At 33.6% G+C, this 19,750-nt stretch overlaps 2 protein-coding genes across 2 annotated transcripts; both read left to right on the top strand.

Annotated features, from left to right (window-relative positions):
- The first annotated feature begins 409 nt into the window (after nt 1–409).
- LOC133689464 (serine/threonine-protein kinase EDR1) lies at nt 410–8,968 on the top strand. Its single transcript, XM_062109322.1, has 13 exons — nt 410–1,126; nt 2,454–2,891; nt 3,102–3,205; nt 3,732–4,867; nt 6,090–6,130; nt 6,571–6,639; nt 6,754–6,854; nt 7,436–7,514; nt 7,590–7,688; nt 7,822–7,890; nt 7,993–8,042; nt 8,147–8,323; nt 8,401–8,968. Exons 1-13 carry the CDS (start codon nt 728–730, stop codon nt 8,507–8,509), a joined length of 2,871 nt encoding a protein of 956 aa, XP_061965306.1. The 5' UTR covers nt 410–727; the 3' UTR covers nt 8,510–8,968.
- Nucleotides 8,969–12,012: 3,044 nt separating this feature from the next.
- Nucleotides 12,013–15,031, top strand: LOC133687954 (uncharacterized protein ycf36). Its single transcript, XM_062107312.1, has 4 exons — nt 12,013–12,564; nt 12,797–12,825; nt 13,826–13,882; nt 14,581–15,031. The coding sequence occupies exons 1-4, from the start codon at nt 12,096–12,098 to the stop codon at nt 14,803–14,805; spliced, it is 780 nt and encodes a 259-aa protein (XP_061963296.1). The 5' UTR covers nt 12,013–12,095; the 3' UTR covers nt 14,806–15,031.
- Nucleotides 15,032–19,750: the final 4,719 nt, after the last annotated feature.

Genomic DNA, 19,750 nt, shown 5'->3' with positions numbered 1-19,750 from the left:
TTTAATATCTTTCCGTACCTATATTATAAGAATACCTAAATGATATATATATATATGAAATGGAAATCATTTTCAAATATATTTATTTAACTATATAGAAGCTAACAATTTCTTTCTAGATTCATATAAATTAAACAAGATAATTTGTAATAATTAAACAAGAGCTTAAAACCTTGTTTCCATTCTCTAAAAAGGAAAAAAACAGAAAGAAAACCTCTTGTACTCCAACAAATCCAACGACCACCCAAAATCTACCATTTGAACGGTCAAGATGAAACAAAGGGCACCGCAACAGCACATAGAGTAACATAGACTAGCAACATTGTGGGGTCATTGACTTGAGAGGATGCAAGGGTAAAAAAAAAAAGCAAAGAAAACAGACAGTATTCACCCACTAGAGTTTAGTCTTAAAAAAAAAACATTTTCTTCTTCTGTTGGTGTCGGCTGATACAGAGAGAATACAATTGGAGGGAATGGATTTTGAGCGGTCAAGTCTCTCTCCTTCTCCCTCTCGCTCAACAATTTGTTGATGGATGTATAAACACATGCTCCTGCTCCTGCTCCTGCTCGTATTTAACTTCAAGAACAGGAGTGCGCTCGTTAAGTGAATCTTCCTCTTTCTCCTCTGTGTGCGTAGCTTAACCCACCACTCAAAACACAGACAGAAATAAATAAAAAAAACAAAAAAAAACTGATATATATAGTTATTTATTTTTGTTAATGATCCATGTCAAAGATGAAGCATCTACTAAGAAAGCTCCACATCGGTGACCATCACAACCGATTAGGTGGCGAGACCCGACCCGTTTCGAGTTCAAGTACCAGTGCCAGTACGACTCCGAGTCCGTCAGATGGAAGAATCGAGGCCGTTGAGTCCGCGGCAGTGGATCGGACGGACGTGGAAGCGATTAGTGGTACTGATAGTACTGGAATTGATTTTAATTTACTAGAGGAGGAATTCCAAATGCAATTGGCCTTGGCGATTAGTGCTTCGGATCCGGATTCGATTCAGGATGCGGAATCTGCTCAGATCGATGCTGCTAAGAGGATTAGTCTCCGGAGCAGTCCCGTGGTCCCGGTTAATGATGCTGATTCTCTTGCCGAATCTCTCTCACTCAGATATTGGGTACGTTGTTGACTATTTGGTTAGTTTTTTGACTTCTGGATCTTATTTTTGGTTATTTCGCTGGATTTTGTCTATGCATTTCCTGTTTTTGATCAGTTCTGTCGATTTTAATTTTCTTGGTTTAGGGTTTTGATTGATGCATAGCGTTGCGGTTTTGATAGTTGGTTTAGGGTTCTGCATTTTCATGCACGAATCAGTTTAGTAATTATAGAATTTGTTTGTTTTTTGTTTGAGCTACTTATTTTATGGACTGATATTAATGTGCTAAATGTAGAGCTGTTTTATTATTATTATTATATTTTTTTTGTGGATGATTAATCTCATTTCTACAGATAACTTGCGTTGAATAACAAGTTTGATTTGTTAATTGCTGCCTGTTTTCCTTAATTGGTGAGAAAGGGAATTTTCCAAAGTAAAATGTTTAACAAAAACTTCGTGTTTGCTAAAGAGGGCAAGGAATGGAAATAAATTAAATTCAAGTGAGTCATGGAAATTAATTGAATTCCTAGTTTCATGCTACCTGTTGTTGGGTTCTTGTGGATTGTGATTAAAGTGACTGGTCTTGATTTAGTTGATTCGTTGTTTATTTAGCTCCAAGGGCTCTGTTTATAAAAAGCAGAATAATTTTGGCCTGTGGTGTTTATGGAAGGAAAATAGTAATGAAGCATTAGAGTGAATAAAACCTAAATTTCCCAAATGTTTGTGTGGTTTGCTCGAGGCTCTGAGATTTGCATTGTGAATTTTACGGAATGGAAGTGCTTGATAATAATTTGGCAGAACGAAAATGAACCTGTTAGATGTCTGTAGGCAAGTTTATGCAATCTCCTCAGATCTTTCTTGCAATGGCTACTAAACAATTGCAAGCTATCTGCTTTATTTTTTTCCCTAGCTAAGAGTGCCAAGCAAAGGCTCATTTATTTTTAAAATCAATGTAAACATAGTAAGATGATCTTCCAATACAAGTCCCGGCGTACCTTTTTCTAGTGATTTTCTACACTTCTTTATTATAGTTGTTTGTGAACTAAGCTTTTCTAGGTTGGCTTTATGCATACATACATATAAGTTCTATGCAGCATAGAAATAAAATTATCCATCCTGGCAAAAATAAAGGTGAAGGCCAGTTGATTGAATTTTATTTCCTACGAGCTACGGTGTTGAATAATCTAGTGCTTGAATTTCATTGTCATCCCTTGCTTACCATTTCCTAGCGCAAGTAGGAAAAAAGAAGCATAAAGTTCATTTTTTTCTTTACCTATGTATGTCATATGCAACATTGATGTTATATATCTAAAACATTCTACTGATTTTTCCCGTATCTTTCATGCAGAGCTATAGTGTTGTAAATTATAATGAAAAAGTGATGGATGGCTTTTATGATGTTTGCGGCGTTACCTCAAACTCGGTCATTCAAGGGAATATGCCATTTTTAGCCGACCTTCAAGCAATATCAGTTTCTGATGATGTTGATTATGAAGTGATCATGGTAAACCGCTTTGTTGATGCTGAACTGCGAGAGCTTGAGAGAAGAGCTTATATCATGTCCCTGGAAAGCAGATTCTCTGATGGCTTGGTTTCAAGTGGCTTGATCCAGAAAATTGCTGATGTTGTTGTTGATAGAATGGGTGGTCCTGTAAGTGATGCTGATGAGATGTCAAGCAGGTGGAAGAGGCGCAGTAAAGAGCTACAGAATGCCCTGAACTCTATCATCCTACCCCTTGGTTGTCTTGATGTTGGACTTTCTCGCCACAGGGCCCTGCTCTTTAAGGTTTTGAGATGTTTTAACTTCTGTTAAAAAGTTGATAAATGAACATACTGATTTTTTTACTTAACATTGGGCATCCTGTCTGTTTAAAGTTTTAATATTTCTGATTTTGCTATTCAGAGAATATCTGAATCATCATTTGATCTGTTGATAGTGTTTTGGGTCCTTTAGAACAAATTGGACTCAAATTAACTATTTCATTTCTGGTGATAGGTGATAGCTGATAGAATTAATCTCCCGTGTATGCTGGTTAAAGGAAGCTACTATACTGGCACTGACGATGGAGCTGTAAATTTGATTAAGATTGATGATGGAAGGTGATTTTTTTTTTCTTGGCTTTTGTTTTTCTGCCCATTTAATTTGATGTCATGCTTTTTCAAGTGGTGCTGCAAAATGATTTCGATTGGTAATCATTACATGTGCTGGTGATGCTTGTTAATATTTTATTTTAGCATCTGGATTCTGGTTAATAACTCTCCAAGCTTTCTGTGTTGCCAGATAAACATGTATAAAGTAAAATCTCAAAAAAAATGCTGGATATTACTTTTGCAAGAAATGTTGAATACGAATAATCATCCTTGTTGCAGATGTCATTTTCTACATTGCATGCATTAGTTGCATATACTTTCTTTTTAAAGGCCCACTTTCCTTAAATTATAAAAATTTTGATTACCTATTTTGCATGAGAATGCTTATTAAAAAAGGCAGAGGTTCAATGCATGTTGTTTTGGTCCTTCCTCTCGACTGTTTTATATGTTTTAGCTGTCTAATCAAATTAACACTTATAGGTTTAAATGTTAAATGGGAATTTTTTGTAATTTTGTTTTTGATGAACTGGTGCAGTGAATACATTATTGATCTGATGGGTGCTCCTGGCACACTAATTCCTCCTGAGGTGCCCAGCAGCCATCTCCCAACTGCTGGATTTGACATAAGTGGTTTCGCCAGTCTTACAGAAACCCCTGAAGATTCAACTCCATTGATGGATCAAGGTTATGGGATTCTTGCATTTTCACCTAATCTGGATGTGATTCCCCAAGCTGGCACCTCAACATCAGGGCAAGGATTATTTGTCAGCATCAAAACAAATGAGGATGGTGTGAACTTGGTTGAGAAAAATCAAATTGAAAGATTTGAACATGATTTTGGGAAGCTTAGCTTATCAGGCACTGAAAAACCTTCATCTGCACAAAAAAATAGAGTTAAAAATGTTTCCAAGTATGTCATCAGTGCAGCAAAGAATCCAGATTTTGCTCAAAAATTACATGCTGTGTTGTTAGAGAGTGGGGCATCACCTCCTCCTAATTTGTTTTCAGACATGAACCTGGGTGAACCAAAGCTGCTTGAAAAGGTTCATCCAGAAAACGGGGTCAATCTTGACGATCGACTTCGCTGTTGTTTAGATGACATGTTGACAGGGCGTGAACAGTCGCTTGCATCTTCAACTAGGGATGATACTTTAAAAAATGTTAGGTGTGATTATGAACAAGAACAATTTGCTGAGGGCTCAGTGGATGAACTAAGAAGATTGATGAATGTCTTTAATTCTGATCCATCTCTCCCTTCTGATGTTATAAGTGAAGGATTTGTGCTTGTTGATAATAGAACAAATGAAAAATTGCAAACAGATACCACTGTTGTGGACATGGTGTCTATTAATGCACCTGGAATGGCTGGAAGCTCTATGCATGAGAATCCACTTCATGCATTTTCCTTGCTCTCTGCATTGGAGCCTTGCCAATTACAACCTGAACATGCCTTGGTCAGTAGTGACAACCAGTGCTTTCAGGAGAACATGGGAAGGATTTTAAGCATGGATGCAGGCAAAGAATCTGCTTTGAAATTGATTGAAACAGCAAACAGTGGTCTGCATATTTCTTGCTGTGGTCACAGTGAGAGAATTAACCCTATGCTGGGGGAGGTAGCAGAATGGGAAATTCCATGGGAGGATCTTGAGATTGGCGAGCGTATAGGCATCGGTAAGAATTCCTTCAATTTGATTTTATATAAGGAAGAAGAACCTGTTGGCAATTTTAGACTAGAGAATCATGTCTCTCTCCTGGTATATCTCTATTAAAGTTTCCCATTAATGCATGCTAGTCATACTACTGTGATATACACAAAGGATGTATTTGCACATGTAGTCCTATAGCTTAGTTGGTCAGTAATGAAGGGCATGAGAATTGGCTGGTTATTAATATGTAAAACTTTTATGATTTTGTATGTCAAAAAAGGATCATTTGGACAAGGTATTCTTACAATCAAAAAATGATCATTTGGATAAGGTATTCGTACAAGAGTTGGAATCAATTGAAATATTACAAAGACATAACACCCTGTGATCCAGTGTTAAACAGTTGCTTACCAACAACAAAAAAACCTCAATCCCAAACTAGTTGGGGTTGGCTATATGGATCCTTTTGCACCATTCTGCATGATCATTGGATCCAGAATTGCTCTCCTGCATAAACAGCTTGTGAGGTTCAATCATGCACACCTGTTATTTGGTTACGTCTTAGAAATGGATTAAAAGAAAAGAAAAGAAATACGCATTGATGAGATATAGAAATGGTTATTGAACTAGTCTCATAGGCATGGATGGCACTTCATTCCACTTATCTTTATCTCTCAAGTTCTAAGTTTATGAGTGAAAGTTGAATCTCTTCCCATTGAACATATGGAAGCATTATCTAAATGCCATGTATTTGTAAAAATAAGGAAGCTGATCGATGACGCTGCTTTCACGTTTATTAAAATTATCAATCTAATTGAGTTTCACCTTTTGGAGGAATCATGCTGCTGCCACTGCTGCTTTGCAATTGCAATTATATATGATAGGAGGCTGCCTACCAGCCCAAACAAACCTGGAAAAAGGTCAAGTGACGTTGGTAAAGATAGCCAGCCTGCTTCTCTGGACTTGGTTTCGAATATGAGATCAAATTTCTATCGAACATCCTACCTTGCCCTATTAAGCTTTGTAGTTTGCTATGCCTTTGAATTGTCTTGAATTCGGGTTGAGAAGACTTTGAAATCTACTGGTCAACATAGTTATACTTTTTAGGGTTTGATCCATTGATTTTATTAAGTAGGATATGATCTCAGTTATAGATGTGCTTAGTTGTAGAATTGATGCATCTCTGAAGTATGAAATGTTTAGGTTATGATTGTTTAATAGTAATCTCATGATGCCCTGTTGTGCAGGTTCATACGGCGAGGTCTACCATGGGGATTGGAATGGCACTGTAAGTTAACCTTTGACACAATATGGGTATTTTGATGTTAACTTGCCATGAGATATTCCGTAGTCTGACACATTGAATTGGATCCTTTCAACAAAATACTGACATTTGGTTATAGTTTACAATTCAATACTTATGCTACTACTTTTTGGCTACAACAATGATGATATCTGTGGAAATTGTCGAAATATGGTTTCACTATTCATGTGGGAAGATTGGTTGGTTTCAAAATTGTAACCTCCAGTAGTTTGTGTCACTCTCATGATGGTGGTCTGTGTTTGTTGAAACTGCATCTGTGGCTTACAGAATCACCAATCTATTCATTGACTCCAGCATAGGACTTACTTCCAGAAACTTAGTATTGTGACCTTACTGGTTCATCTGTTTTGTTTTAAAGGCTTTGCTCATATTGACCCCCCTTGATATCATTTTATTGATTACAGGAAGTTGCTGTGAAGAAATTTTTGGACCAGGATTTATCTGGTGATGCATTGGTTCAGTTCAGATGCGAAGTAAGCACTGGTTCTAGCTTCCTACATCATATATTAACTTTCAAGCCCCAGCTATTCTAATAAAATTGCTTTCTTTATGACATTCAAATAAGTTCTGCTCGCTGTTTAATGCAGGCTGAAATCATGCTAAGATTAAGACATCCTAACGTTGTTCTGTTCATGGGAGCAGTTACTCGCCCCCCACACTTATCAATACTGACGGAGTTCTTGCCCAGGTTAAAATTGCTTCCCCTAGAACAAAAAAAACCTGCTACTTTTTCTTGTTTCCAAGATTATTAAATTAAATCCCATACGTCAAATGCCTTAGTACTTCACTCTGGTATAATATTGAACTGAATAACCTATATGATAAAAATTTCAACCTGTTTACTTTTATATCTCAAAATTTTTTTAGAAGCATGATTCTCAAGCTTGTGGTCCCTCACCAGTTATAGTTAAAATTGTGAATTTCACTTCAGTTTTGCTTGGGATGCATGCATCTTTGGACATCTCACTGATATTTTATTTAATCTGTGATAACAATCAAATCACTAACCTTGCCCAACCATTGTAATGCGCTTACCACCATGCAAGCCATATCAAAAGCATACATGCTCCATGGTTTATGCAAAATAGATCATACTTTCAGCTTTTCCTTAAAGCAATGTTATATTAAAGGCTTCTGTCAAGGAGCTTTCGGAGTTCATTATTATCCTAGTCACTGCCACCAACTTTTTTAAATAAAATAGTTAATACTGAGTTGATTGTAAATTTATTTTTTCTTATGCTCCTCTTGTTCCTCCTTATTGGTGTACAGGGGGAGTTTGTATAGGTTACTGCATCGTCCCCATTCTCAAGTTGATGAAAAGAGGCGTATGCGAATGGCTATTGATGTGGTATGAGTCAAATAATCTATTCTTCTTGTTGGTCCAGTTATTTTCCAAAGTAAAGCTGGTTTCTTCTTTTTATAGGCCAAGGGAATGAATTACTTGCATACAAGCCATCCTACCATCGTGCATCGAGATTTAAAGTCTCCTAATCTCCTCGTTGATAAAAACTGGAATGTTAAGGTCTGGCTCTGAACTTCTTCTTCGGTTATGCACATGTTTATTTGGAAATTCAATGGACTGCTTTATCTTTTGCAGCTTTTTGGAAAGAAACCATGCATGTATTTCCAACATCTTATTAAATTTCTATCCACAGGTCTGTGATTTTGGATTGTCTCGTATCAAGCACCACACTTTTCTGTCTTCAAAGTCTACTGCTGGAACGGTTCGACTTCTTTGAAACATATAGCATGATAAACTCTTGTGATTCCATTTTCTGATTGTTTCCAACCAAATAATAAGCAAGAAGTTTGCCTTTTCAATGCAGCCTGAATGGATGGCACCTGAAGTTCTGAGAAATGAGCCAGCAAATGAGAAGTAAGGATACCGACCTGTATAAACATGCCAGCATGCTCCATTTCCAGAAGTTGCATCACAGGAAAATTCTCTAGCGCTAAAACTGTTGGCTTGCTTGCTTGCAGATGTGATATATACAGCTTTGGTGTGATACTATGGGAGTTGGCTACATGTCAAATCCCTTGGAAAGGCTTAAACCCAATGCAGGTTGTGGGAGCTGTTGGATTCCAAAATCGACATCTTGAAATTACAGAGGACATTGATCCAGCCATCGCCCAGATAATACGTGATTGTTGGCAATTGTGAGTTACAGATCAGGTCAATATTTTCATTTGAAATAACGTGTGCTGTGATGATGAATCCTTTGTTGTTTTTGCAGGGAGCCAAATTTACGACCCACTTTTGCAGAGCTTATATCCCGTCTTCTTCATCATGTTCAACATCTACTTGTTGAAACAACAAATTATAGAAACCAAACAGCAGACTGACTGGAACAATGCTTCCTCAATGATAGTTTGAGCTGTGTTTTGGCTCGAAGAGCTGGAGCAGCAGCAAGTTTTTTCATTTGATTTAAAGTAGATAATACCGGACTGGGAAGTGTTGGTTCATTCAAAGTGGGGACTCAGCACAGGCCCTTTCATTGTTCACACAGTGGAGATCCTCCCAAGTGAAAAAAAAAAAACTGCAATATAAGTGCAGTGGAGGATTCCACGGAAAGTTTAAATAGGCAATGTCTTGTAAGAAATGAAAAAAAGAACAAAAAGAACAAAAAAAATTAACCATTCAACTAATCTGTGGTCCCGTGGAGGTCTTGTTTGGGTAAGCAATCCCAACTCTGGAATTGTAAACATGTGATCCCAACACATCATTGTGGACCTGCGGAATTGTAAAGCAAAAGAGAAAAAAAAAAAAAAAAAGTTCTGGGCATGTATATTTTTCAGAAGTTATGTTCAGGGCTCGACGCGTCAAGTTGCTTAGATTTAAGTTACTAATATTTCATCAAATAATGCTGTGATCATCTGCAGGTTTTAATGTGGAGCTATAACCATTTAGACGGTAACAGGTATTTATGGCTTGCTGGTCAATCTTTGCCTGGGATGAAATTGCATCTGCATGTTTCCTGGTTCCATTTGCAACATTGAAGCTCTTTCCTTTTCTTTTCGGACAAAATATAGGGCTGTTTGGGACTGCGATTAAACTGTTCCTCAAGAATTTAAATGTTTTGTTTTTACTTAAAATTAATTTTTTAAATGTTTTTATATTACTTTATGTAATGATGTGAAGATAATTTTTAAAAAATAAAAAAAATATATTATTTTACTTCATTTTCTAAATCTTCCACATTCCAATCCACCTTTAATATCTCTTTTCTTTTAGTTATTTTGTAGCAAATTATTAATGCCACATCATTTCTTTTATTATTATGTTACATGATTTGGAAGTAGTAATTTCACATGAGAAAAATCAGCAAGATTCCGGATAAATTAGGCAATTAGCATGGTAAATTAAAAAAAATTAATGAATTGATATAGGTTCAAAAAAATTTGATGAAATAGTGTAGTTTGAATTGTCATGCTTAGAAATAATGATATTTAATAGCGTTTTTAAAGTGCGATATAATTAAACAATGTTATTTTTTGCTCAACCAGTTGATTGATTCTAAAAATAATAAGGAAAATCTCAAAACTACTAAAACCAAGAGTTTTCGGCAAGATTTTTGATATTTAAAGATTTAATGATCGGTGTAGCGACACAGTAGTTACTTTAGAAAAAGGATCTACGGAAAATCCTATAAAAATTTGAGCGCAGGTCAAAAGATACAGTTTTTTTAAGCTGTTATTTTGGTTCGGCATGACCAGACCTCTTCTTAAACTTAAATTTATCACAATGGTTTATAAATGCATTTGTTAGGTCATTCACGTAATTTGTATCGGGACAAATACTTATTTAGTTATGATAGACTCACTTCTGACTCTTTATAATCCCTGACTATTGTTTGAAATTTTAATTGAAGTTTATTTTTAAGTCAACAAGTTTGATAAATATATATACTTTAACTCGTAAAATATATTTAAAAGAAAAACTTCATAAAATTATAGTTTTTGTGTGAAACGATTGATTGATTAATACAACTAGATTTAACTAGTGAACCAGTTAAGATAAAAGATTAGAATTTGACCATATTATGTTTTAAAAACACAACACTTACTAAATATTACCATTTTAAAATGTTATTTTATAATACTTATAAATAACAACATTTAGAACCTAAAAGAAATATAAGCATAGGTAACGTGTCAATTTATACCATATATTTTTTTTATGGCGAATAAGAAAATGCTACTTGTGCTGAACAATTTAAATTGAAAATTTTATGCACGCTAATCAAAGCTCGAGCAAGTAAATTTAAACAAAATATCCAACCACGGCAAGCAAGCAATTCCTATAATTTTTTTAATTTAATTGTATAATAATATAATTATCTTTTTTAAATAAAAAAAGCTAGAATTTCATCCAAAATAAAATATTAAACTGATTGATATCTAATAAAATAATATTTCAAACATAATTTCATTCATTCAATTATAATTAATTTTGATTAAACTTTATAAAAAAATAATAATTATGAAGGGTTGTATGAAAAAGTGTCAGCTAATATTATTATTTTTTTAATTTTATTTAAAAATAAATTTGAAAACAAATTAAAAACTGAATGATATTTAATAAAATAAAACTTAAAAAAAAAAATTTAATTATTTTATTTAAATAAAATTTAATACTTTTTTTTAATAAAAACCTTTTATAAGGGCAAGCCCACATGTTTTTTTTTTTTTGTAAAGTCAGGCATCTAACTTAAAAAAAAAATTAATCAAACAATGTTTTGTCTTTGGTTGTACTGTCGGTCACCTTAAGTGACTGAAAGGTAAGGTCTCTAATTTCTTTTTTAAAAAATTATTTTAATTATCTTCTTACATGAAAATATCTAAAAATATCATGTTTATCTAAATAAACTCATTTATGATATTAAATTAGACAAAAAAGTGTTTTTTAAAAAATCAATTTGAATTTAAAAATATTTGTAAACTCATATCTATTTTTTTAAACAAGATAAAAGTAAAAAAAATATCATAATAAAACTCTAGTCGAGTTAATTGATAATTTTTTTTATATTTTTTTATAATCAGACTACTCTTCGTTCTCTTTTAAACCGAATAATTAAAAAATAAAATTAAAAATAAAATTTTGAATAAAAAATAAATACTAAAAGGACTGTAAAAAATCTTTTAAAAAAGTAAGTGGATGAAAGAAAACTTTTCATGCCAAATTCTAAATGGGCACTTGCTTTCCCATGTTTTTTACTTTGATACTTTGTTTTTTAATATTGCTTCTCCTTAACAATTTAGGACCAATTTGTCATTAATTTTACCATAAAATGATCAAATTAAAATAAAAATACTTTGAGAATGGATTGAAAAAAGAAGAAGAAATAGCACCTCTCCAACAGTAAATAGTGAAAATGACTACGAGGCACGCATTTTAATTTTTTTATGTAATTTCTCAAAGCTCAAGTTTTTATTATTTTATTATAATTTTTATTTCTTGTAATAGGGTTTTAATATCCTTTTACTTCATTGTCGTAAAAGAAAATAATATTGTTTTTATAGTTGTAAGCAGTTGACATCTTCGTTAAAAAAATTGATGATACTAAATTCGATTATGTATTTGATGTAAAAAAAAAATTCATTGAATTTTCCATAAATTAAAATAAGAGTCTAATTGCTATGTTAAGGACCATTATTATTCATGCATTTTTCTTATTATTTGTATATTTGTATGATTTATATCGTAAATGAAATTAATATCTTATATAATAAATAAACTCTAAAAAAAGAGGGGAAACTGTTGCCATCAATGGCAAATAGTACAGCGAGCAAAGGATAAACAAGTAAAAATAAACAAAATTACAATTATTTAAAAGAAAAGGCGAAAGAAAATAAAACAAAATAAAATGAAAATCTCCCACCAATTAATTTTGGATGGAGGATCAAGAGAGCAAAACAACAGAAATCCTCCATGGCAATTCCACTCCTCCACCTATCATCACCGTTCCTCCTCTCCTCTCTAACACAGAAAAGATTTTTCTACCATCACCACCACAATTACAAAAACACACTTCCAAAAACACCCTCGTCTTCCTTCAGAAATGGAAGCAGCAACACTCCTTCAGAAACAGAGTGCCCTGTTCCACTCGATCAACAACCCATAAATGAATACCAAAATCTCTCCACTTCCTTCCCTTTCTCTTGGGCTTCAGGTGACATTGTTGAGTACTGCTCTCGTTTGTTCGTTACTGGCGCTTCTTTTGCTCTCCTTATCGCCCTACCTGTTGCTTGGTTTGGCACCGTGGGCCCAAAAACTGAGCCATTGAAGCCAGTTCTTGCAGCTTTATCAAGTGGGGTTTTTGTTGTTAGTCTTGCTGTTGTCAGAATGTATCTGGGTTGGGCTTATGTTGGGAATCGACTGCTCAGTGCCACTGTTGAATGTAATTCCTCTCTTTCCTCTGTCTTCTCTTGTTTTATTCGGTTGCTTAGAAACCTTAAAAAAAACTTAAGGGATAGTCATAATTTTGAATTTTGACTTAATGTTTTTGTTTTTCTGTTTTGAGAGAGAAGGGTTGATGTCAAGTTAGTTAAGGTTGCTATTTTAGGCATATCATGTTGTTGTTTTTGGTATATTTGATTGATGGGGTGGTTTTTATTCTCTTTTTTTTGCAGATGAAGAGACAGGGTGGTATGATGGTCAGGTACATGATTTTGTTTTTGTTATAAATCATTATCAGAAAGACTTTATGGCATAGTATCATTATGGAGGGAATTTGAGAAATTTATTGAGATAAAGAAAAAGGATACATAATAACTAATTAGCTAATAGCAGAGAAACAGTTATCTAATTAACTCTACAGTAATATTTTTCTTGGAAGAACAGCTGTGTAGGATTTGAGCAATCTTGTGCAACTTAAGAAATGTCAGAATAGATTCACATTGGAGAGAAACAACTGTGGCATCGCCATTATTTACCAAAACCTTTGTTGAGAGATGAGCTTTTGTCATCAGATCAGAATATCACAAAGTTTTCTCACCGTAAAGTCGTGGTGATGCGGAGGTCTATGCTATGGTAGAAGGATGGGGCAATGAAGATTGAAGATTGTGATTATGTGTGGAATTGTGTGAGGGCTGGGTTGAGGCTATGGCAGTGTTTATGCTGCAACGGTCGCAAGGTCTCATGTGATGAGCATTGGGTTAAGAAAGGCGAAGAACAAGAGAAGGATAGAGAAGAAGTAAAAGGGAAACTGAAAAAAATAAAATAATATGCATATGCATGTAGAGAAAGCATGAGAGAGAGAGAGAGAGAGAGAGGAAAAGGACTTGGTGATTGCAAAAGAGAATGTGGCACACCCCGCATTGATTCTTTCTTTTGAGGTTGTAGTAATGGTTTTTGTGCTGAACTGATCTCATTTGCTCTTTTTCTAGTTTTTCACTTGATGAGTTTTGTATTTGTTGGATGAGATCTCATCTAGATTGTTCTTGCCTAATTCTTCTATCTCAGGCTTTTGGTTGGCTTTTAATTTGAATTTCCTGTATTTTTGGTGGGGTGCATTTTTTGAAGAATAGAGAAGGCAGCTGAAAAAAAAAGAAATGAAAAGGGAGCTGTCCTTATTTAGTTTCAATATATACATTTGCAGCATTATTAATAGAGATAAACATGCAAGTTCGAAGCCTAACTAATTTGAATTTCCTCCACAGATATGGGTGAAGACAGCTGAAGTTTTGGCTCGAGATCGGCTTCTTGGTTCATTTTCAGTAAGTAAATTATTCCAAAGAGACTGTATTTTTTCGTTGTTCCTGATTGTGGAGAGCAGGACCAATGTCTGTTATGTATTGAGAAGCATAATGTTTTTAAACGTTTTACCATGCCTGCTATTAATCTATTCACCTCTCTTAATGTATTGAGAAGCATAATGTTTTAAATGGTTTTATGTGCCTTCTATCGAACTATTCATCTTGGTCACTCCCCAAAACAATGCAGCGAGGACTTTTTTTAGGTTTAACTTGATGCTTGTCTGCACCGCAGGAGCATTCTGGCTGTTTCAATCTAACAGGATGTGTTGTTTTGCGTATGAATTTGCCATGTCTAAAACCAAGGATAACATCTTTTAAGACCATCAATTAAGAGTACATGTTGAGCTGGTATTAAATATGTCGATTCATGATGGAAGTAGGTTAGCACCTTTGCTATGCTGTATCTTTTATCATAACTATAATGCTACAAGGCAGTGTCATGATATTGGAGAGCTGCTGCCACTCAGTGTGATGCTGGTGATCGACTGTTATTCTTTATTAAAAAGTCGCAAACTTTCTGACACTGAAGCTCTCTTCATTGATATAATGTTTGATTTGTCTGGAAATAGATGGTGGATGATATTTCTATCAAACTCAGGGAATTGTTGCATGACTAATCGGAATGTTTATATATATATATATATCTTTTCCTCCTATAGGTCAAGCCTGTGCTAAGCAGATTGAAGTACACTCTGGTCACTCTAGCAGCATCATTATTTGTATGCGTTGTTCTCTTCATCAATATTGAGGGAGGCCAAAAGGGTTCTTACACACCATTTGAAGAAGCTGGGGGTAGAGCTATTCCTGGAGTTTACAATGATGATTCAGCCAGATCTTTCGAGCCAGATGCATTCTGTGGTGAACGTGCTCCTCCTGAATCATGAGGCATTTTCTTTTTGATAATGGAATTATGAAGCATCAAATCAGCTGTCAACACTTGCATAGTCCTGTATAGATTCAGAAGCACATTCTACATCCCACTTTTGTACAGTTGTTTTACATGTTTCTCCATGTCTGCTATAATCACAGTAAAAGGTCATATATTTTTCCCAGTGAACCAAATGTTACTACGAGCAATTTATATAGGTGCAGTGATACTAAATTTTACTATCCCTTTAGCTGGAATATGCATGCTATCAGGATTTATAGAGAACCAGACTGTCTTGAAGTGGAGCAGAGCAGGCCCTGTACTGGACAAGATCACTCCTAAGCACATGCAACACCAAAAAAAGCCATTCATACACACACACACACACACACACACACACAGTGCCAGACTCTCAGCAATCCCATTCCCATAGATGTAAACGTAGAAAACAAGCGTTTACGCAAGCAAACAAGTACCAAACTGTTGGTCGAATTTTTGTAGGAAATTTCTAGATTGGAAATGGATTGCTTGGGGTCATGTCGTGCTTAGCATTTCCAAAGGCACATCTCTTACTTGTAAGTGCAAGGACGCTGCTAGCAAAAGAATCTCTGCTCTGGGGTGCCATCACGTAACTCTTTCAGTTTAAGCTTAATAAATTCTCAGTTCTTGGGGGAGATCTTCCTCTGATGAGTGTGCGGGTCATTTTGTGTGCTTTGTAGGCGATAGCTTACATATGCTTGAATAGATATGATCATCTCAAGATGTTTGGATCATGAGTTTATGTTTTTTTTATATAAATTACTCGTATCATCTCTAGATATTCTTCTTGTTTCCCACCATTCTATCCACTCGTACATAGCAAATTATTGGCTCTGCTGATACTTGTTAGAAAAGATCTACATCCAAGGAGTATGTGAATTTCTTTGCAGATATATGCACGCAAGGATTTAATAGACATCATCTTCAATCTAAAAATTTAAAATCTTGAGTTATGAATCGACTCTTTGTATACAAATTACTCCCCCGTATGACATTTATCAATGAAAAAAAAATCTTCATTTCATATAATTTAATTAATTATTTAATTAAATAAATAATTTTTTATATAATTAGAGAAAAAACAAAGCCACTGCAATTCTATACTAAATTATCATAAAACCCTTTAAAACAGCTCTCTAGATTGATTTTCTCGTCCGCCGCCGACGAGTCCAATCCAATTACAGGGTAGTGATGTTCACCATATCATATCAATTTGATATTGATTTTAATCCATTAAGCAGTGAATTAAAAAAGTAAACAGAATTATTAAAATTATCAAGAAAAACATCTAAAAAAACTATTTCTTAAAAAAAAACACAAAATCATTAAAAAATATTTTAAAAATAATTCAACCACAGAAATAAACGTTGAAGTCGAGACAAGAAGGAGAGGGATGGTCACGTTATGGTGAAAGGAAAGATAATTAGGAGAAGCCATTCTAGAAACCTCCATGCATAGACATCTCCATTATTTTTTTAAAGAAAAAGTGGGTAGCAGCCCGACCAACAGCGGTGACAGCATCATGATTGCTGGAAGCCAGGACACTGCCTATGCCACTCTTCACAGTTGCCAGTCCACTGGATGCATCAAAATATGGAAACATGCATGATGCTCTCTTCTCTTTACTCGATTACCATGTGAAACATTGAATATTGTCTGCACAGCTCGACGGCGGAAGTGACAAACAGGGCCAGATGGGAAAGGAAGCCAGCCGGGGAGGAGGAGGACGCATTTGAGTCTATGACACTATCACGTCACTACCTAGCTAGCTAGCTAGCTTGTGAGTTGTGACTATTAATCTTATTTCTTGCTCTGTCTGATCAGTTTGGTAAGCTTTCTTTTTGTGTGACAGTACATGGGATTTGGTGTTTGAAGGTCACCATCATCTTGTTTCTTGTTATAATTTTCTTTTCCCTTGTTACAGTATCTTACTGGATTTAGATTTATAATTATTTTTTATTTTAAAATATATTAAAGTGATATTTTTTTTATTTTTAAAAATTATTTTTAAAATTATTATATATTCAAAACATTAAAAAAATAATTTTTAATTAAAAATTTTTAAATTTTTAAAAAACGTGAATTAACCCACGTTTTCAAATACTTTCTTATGTTCGTGCTTTGCTTTGCTGTGGATTATTTATTTAATTTTTTATATAAAAAAATATTAAAAAACAAATTATGATCAGAATCATTAAATCAATTAATAATTTAAATAATAAAAAAAATATAACAACAATAAATTAATTTTGAAACTTCCTGTGTCAAGCATATTGGTTAAAACTGATGGTGAGAATTTCGCGATACAACAGATTGCTAAGGTTCTTGGAACTTCTTGTATCTATGCATGAACAGAGTCTCCCAATAGAAAAGGTAATTTATGGTCCATTAAAATTAATTTTTTAAAAAAAATTTATCAATGTACAGTGTTTTCTGTTATTGGACGTAAAAATCTTCTCTTGTAAACTTTTCGATTTACAAGAATGTTTTTTAAAAAGACAAAAAAATAATGTTGACAGTGCATGAAAAATAATTTTTGATATGACTAGCGCGGGTAATTTGACTAACATACTTATAATTTTTTAATTATTTTTATTCACATTGTTTTAATAATGTGCGAACATTCTTGATGTAAAAAAAATAATGCAATTTTTCACATTACCAAAGACACAAATCCTAGTAAAAATGCAAATATTAGATAAAAAACCCCGACATGAGCACTTTCAAAATATAAAAAACACCAACATCCAAGGTGAAACTACAAGAAAAAAAAGAGATAAAAATACCAAAATATAAACTAGTTAATATTGGTTAATTCATGAACTCCGTGACAATGGATGGATATATAATTAAAATAATTTCATAAAAAAAATAAAAAAAAAAGAACAACATGAAGAAAAGAGAAAAAACATGAAGACCAATTTTAATATGTTAAATGTAAGATTTCATATCGGAAACAAGCATCCAGAGCCAGGACCTTATAAGTGCATGCTCATCTTGACTAGAAAGACACGTTTTTGGGTTATTGTTTGGCTGCCAAGAACAAAACCATGAGGAGGACCTGGGTGGAAGTCCTGGCTTTGGGTGGACTGGGAGATCCAAAGCGGACAATATCTTACTAGTGAGGTGGGGTGTTACATTTGGTATCAGAGCTGAGGACGACTCGTTTTAAGGTGGGGGGATTGTAAGATCTCACATCGGAAGCAAGCATCCATAGCTAGGGTCTTATAAGTGCATGCTCACCTTGACTAGTAAGACGCGTTTTGAGGTCATGCGTGGCTGCCAATAACAAAACTGTGAGGGGGACCTGGGTGGAAGCCCTGACTTTAGGTGGACTGAGAAGCCCAAAGCGGACAATATCTTACTAGTGAGGTGGTGTATTGTATTAAATATTAAATGATAAAACTAAAATAAATAAATGGAAAAAAAACTAAAGTCAACTTGCGTTAACCTTTGAAGTCGGTGACTTTGGTCATGAATCCGAAACTAACCCTATAGAAGTCAAATAAAAAATAAATAACAAAGCAAGACTCCAAGTAAAAAGGTAAAGAAAATCAGCTTAAAAAGAGAATAAAAAAACTAAGCAAACCTGATGAAATTTTCTAAACGCTCGAACCTGAGTTGAATAAATAAGCTTAATTCCCAACTAATTTTATTCTGAATGATGAAATCATGAAAAAAATATCAATTTAAAAAACTTGCAAAAGCAAAAAAAAATAGCAAAAAAAAAATAAAGATCAAATTTACTAGAAACCAACCCATGGAGGATGAGATTGTAAAAATAAAATAAAAATTATCCTAAACAAAACAAATATAAATTAAAAGAACGGGGTTGAATTTGAATGATAAGAAAAATGGAAGAAGATGAAATTGAAAAAAAATTATAATTAAAATGCAAGTGTGTTTTATTTTATTTTAAAAAAAATATGACTTGGGACAAATACACAACTGAGAAAAAAAGGTTGGTATATGGACAAAGCAACAAATATATGGGAAATGACTAAAAATGCACGGTTAATAAAATCATATAGAAGGTAGAAAAAAACAAAGTCTAACCACTAATAATATAAATGTCAAATGATAAAGTTAGAAAACTCGTGCGAACCTTTTAGATCTGGGCAACGGTCTCAAACTTGCAACCCATTAAATCCTGAACTTGTGCTGAATTAAGAAGCTCAATTTGTAACCGATTTAACATTGAATAGCCAGAGTAAACCAATAAAGAGCAACAATTAAAAAAACCCAAGAAAATCCGGTTCATTTTCAAAATATTAGAAAATCCTAGAGAAAACAAATAAGTAAAAATAAATTTAAAAATTTATCTCAAATAAAACAAATAACAATTAAGAGAATAAGAATTAAATTAAAAAAAAAAAGAGGGGATGAAAAAACAATTCTAACATTATAAACTACTAAAAAAATCATTTCAAATATTGAAGGAAAATATAGAAAAAAAAATATAAATTTAAGGAATTATTAAAAAAAAACACAACAAAAAATGGTAAACAACAAGCCCCGAGATAAATAGATTATTTTCAAAGCCAACAAAAAATTCCATATAAAGCAAGCTAAAAAAAAGAAATTTTGTCTTCAATTGAATAAATACTAAAGGATAAAATGAGAAAAAAAATAGCTTAGAAAAAAGGAGAAAAAAAACCCGGAAAAACTCGCAACCTGTGAAACCATAAATCCGGGTTCAATCAAGAAATTTATTATTAATCAATTTCAAAAACCTGCCAAAGCAAAAAAAACCAGCAATAAAAAAAATAAGGGTTAAATTTGATAGGAAAAGACAGAGGGTGAAATTGTAAAACAAAATCAATTTAAAAACTGATTTCAAACAAAAAATAGCAATCAAAAGAATAAGTATCAAATTTAAAAGAAAAAAAATTAAGAGGAATGAAATTGAAAATAAACACCAT

Source organism: Populus nigra, chromosome 3, assembly GCF_951802175.1.
Source record: "Populus nigra chromosome 3, ddPopNigr1.1, whole genome shotgun sequence".
Classification (NCBI taxonomy): Eukaryota; Viridiplantae; Streptophyta; class Magnoliopsida; order Malpighiales; family Salicaceae; genus Populus; species Populus nigra.
The sequence above is the reverse complement of the archived record's forward strand: the minus strand, read 5'-3'. Positions and strand labels throughout refer to the sequence as shown.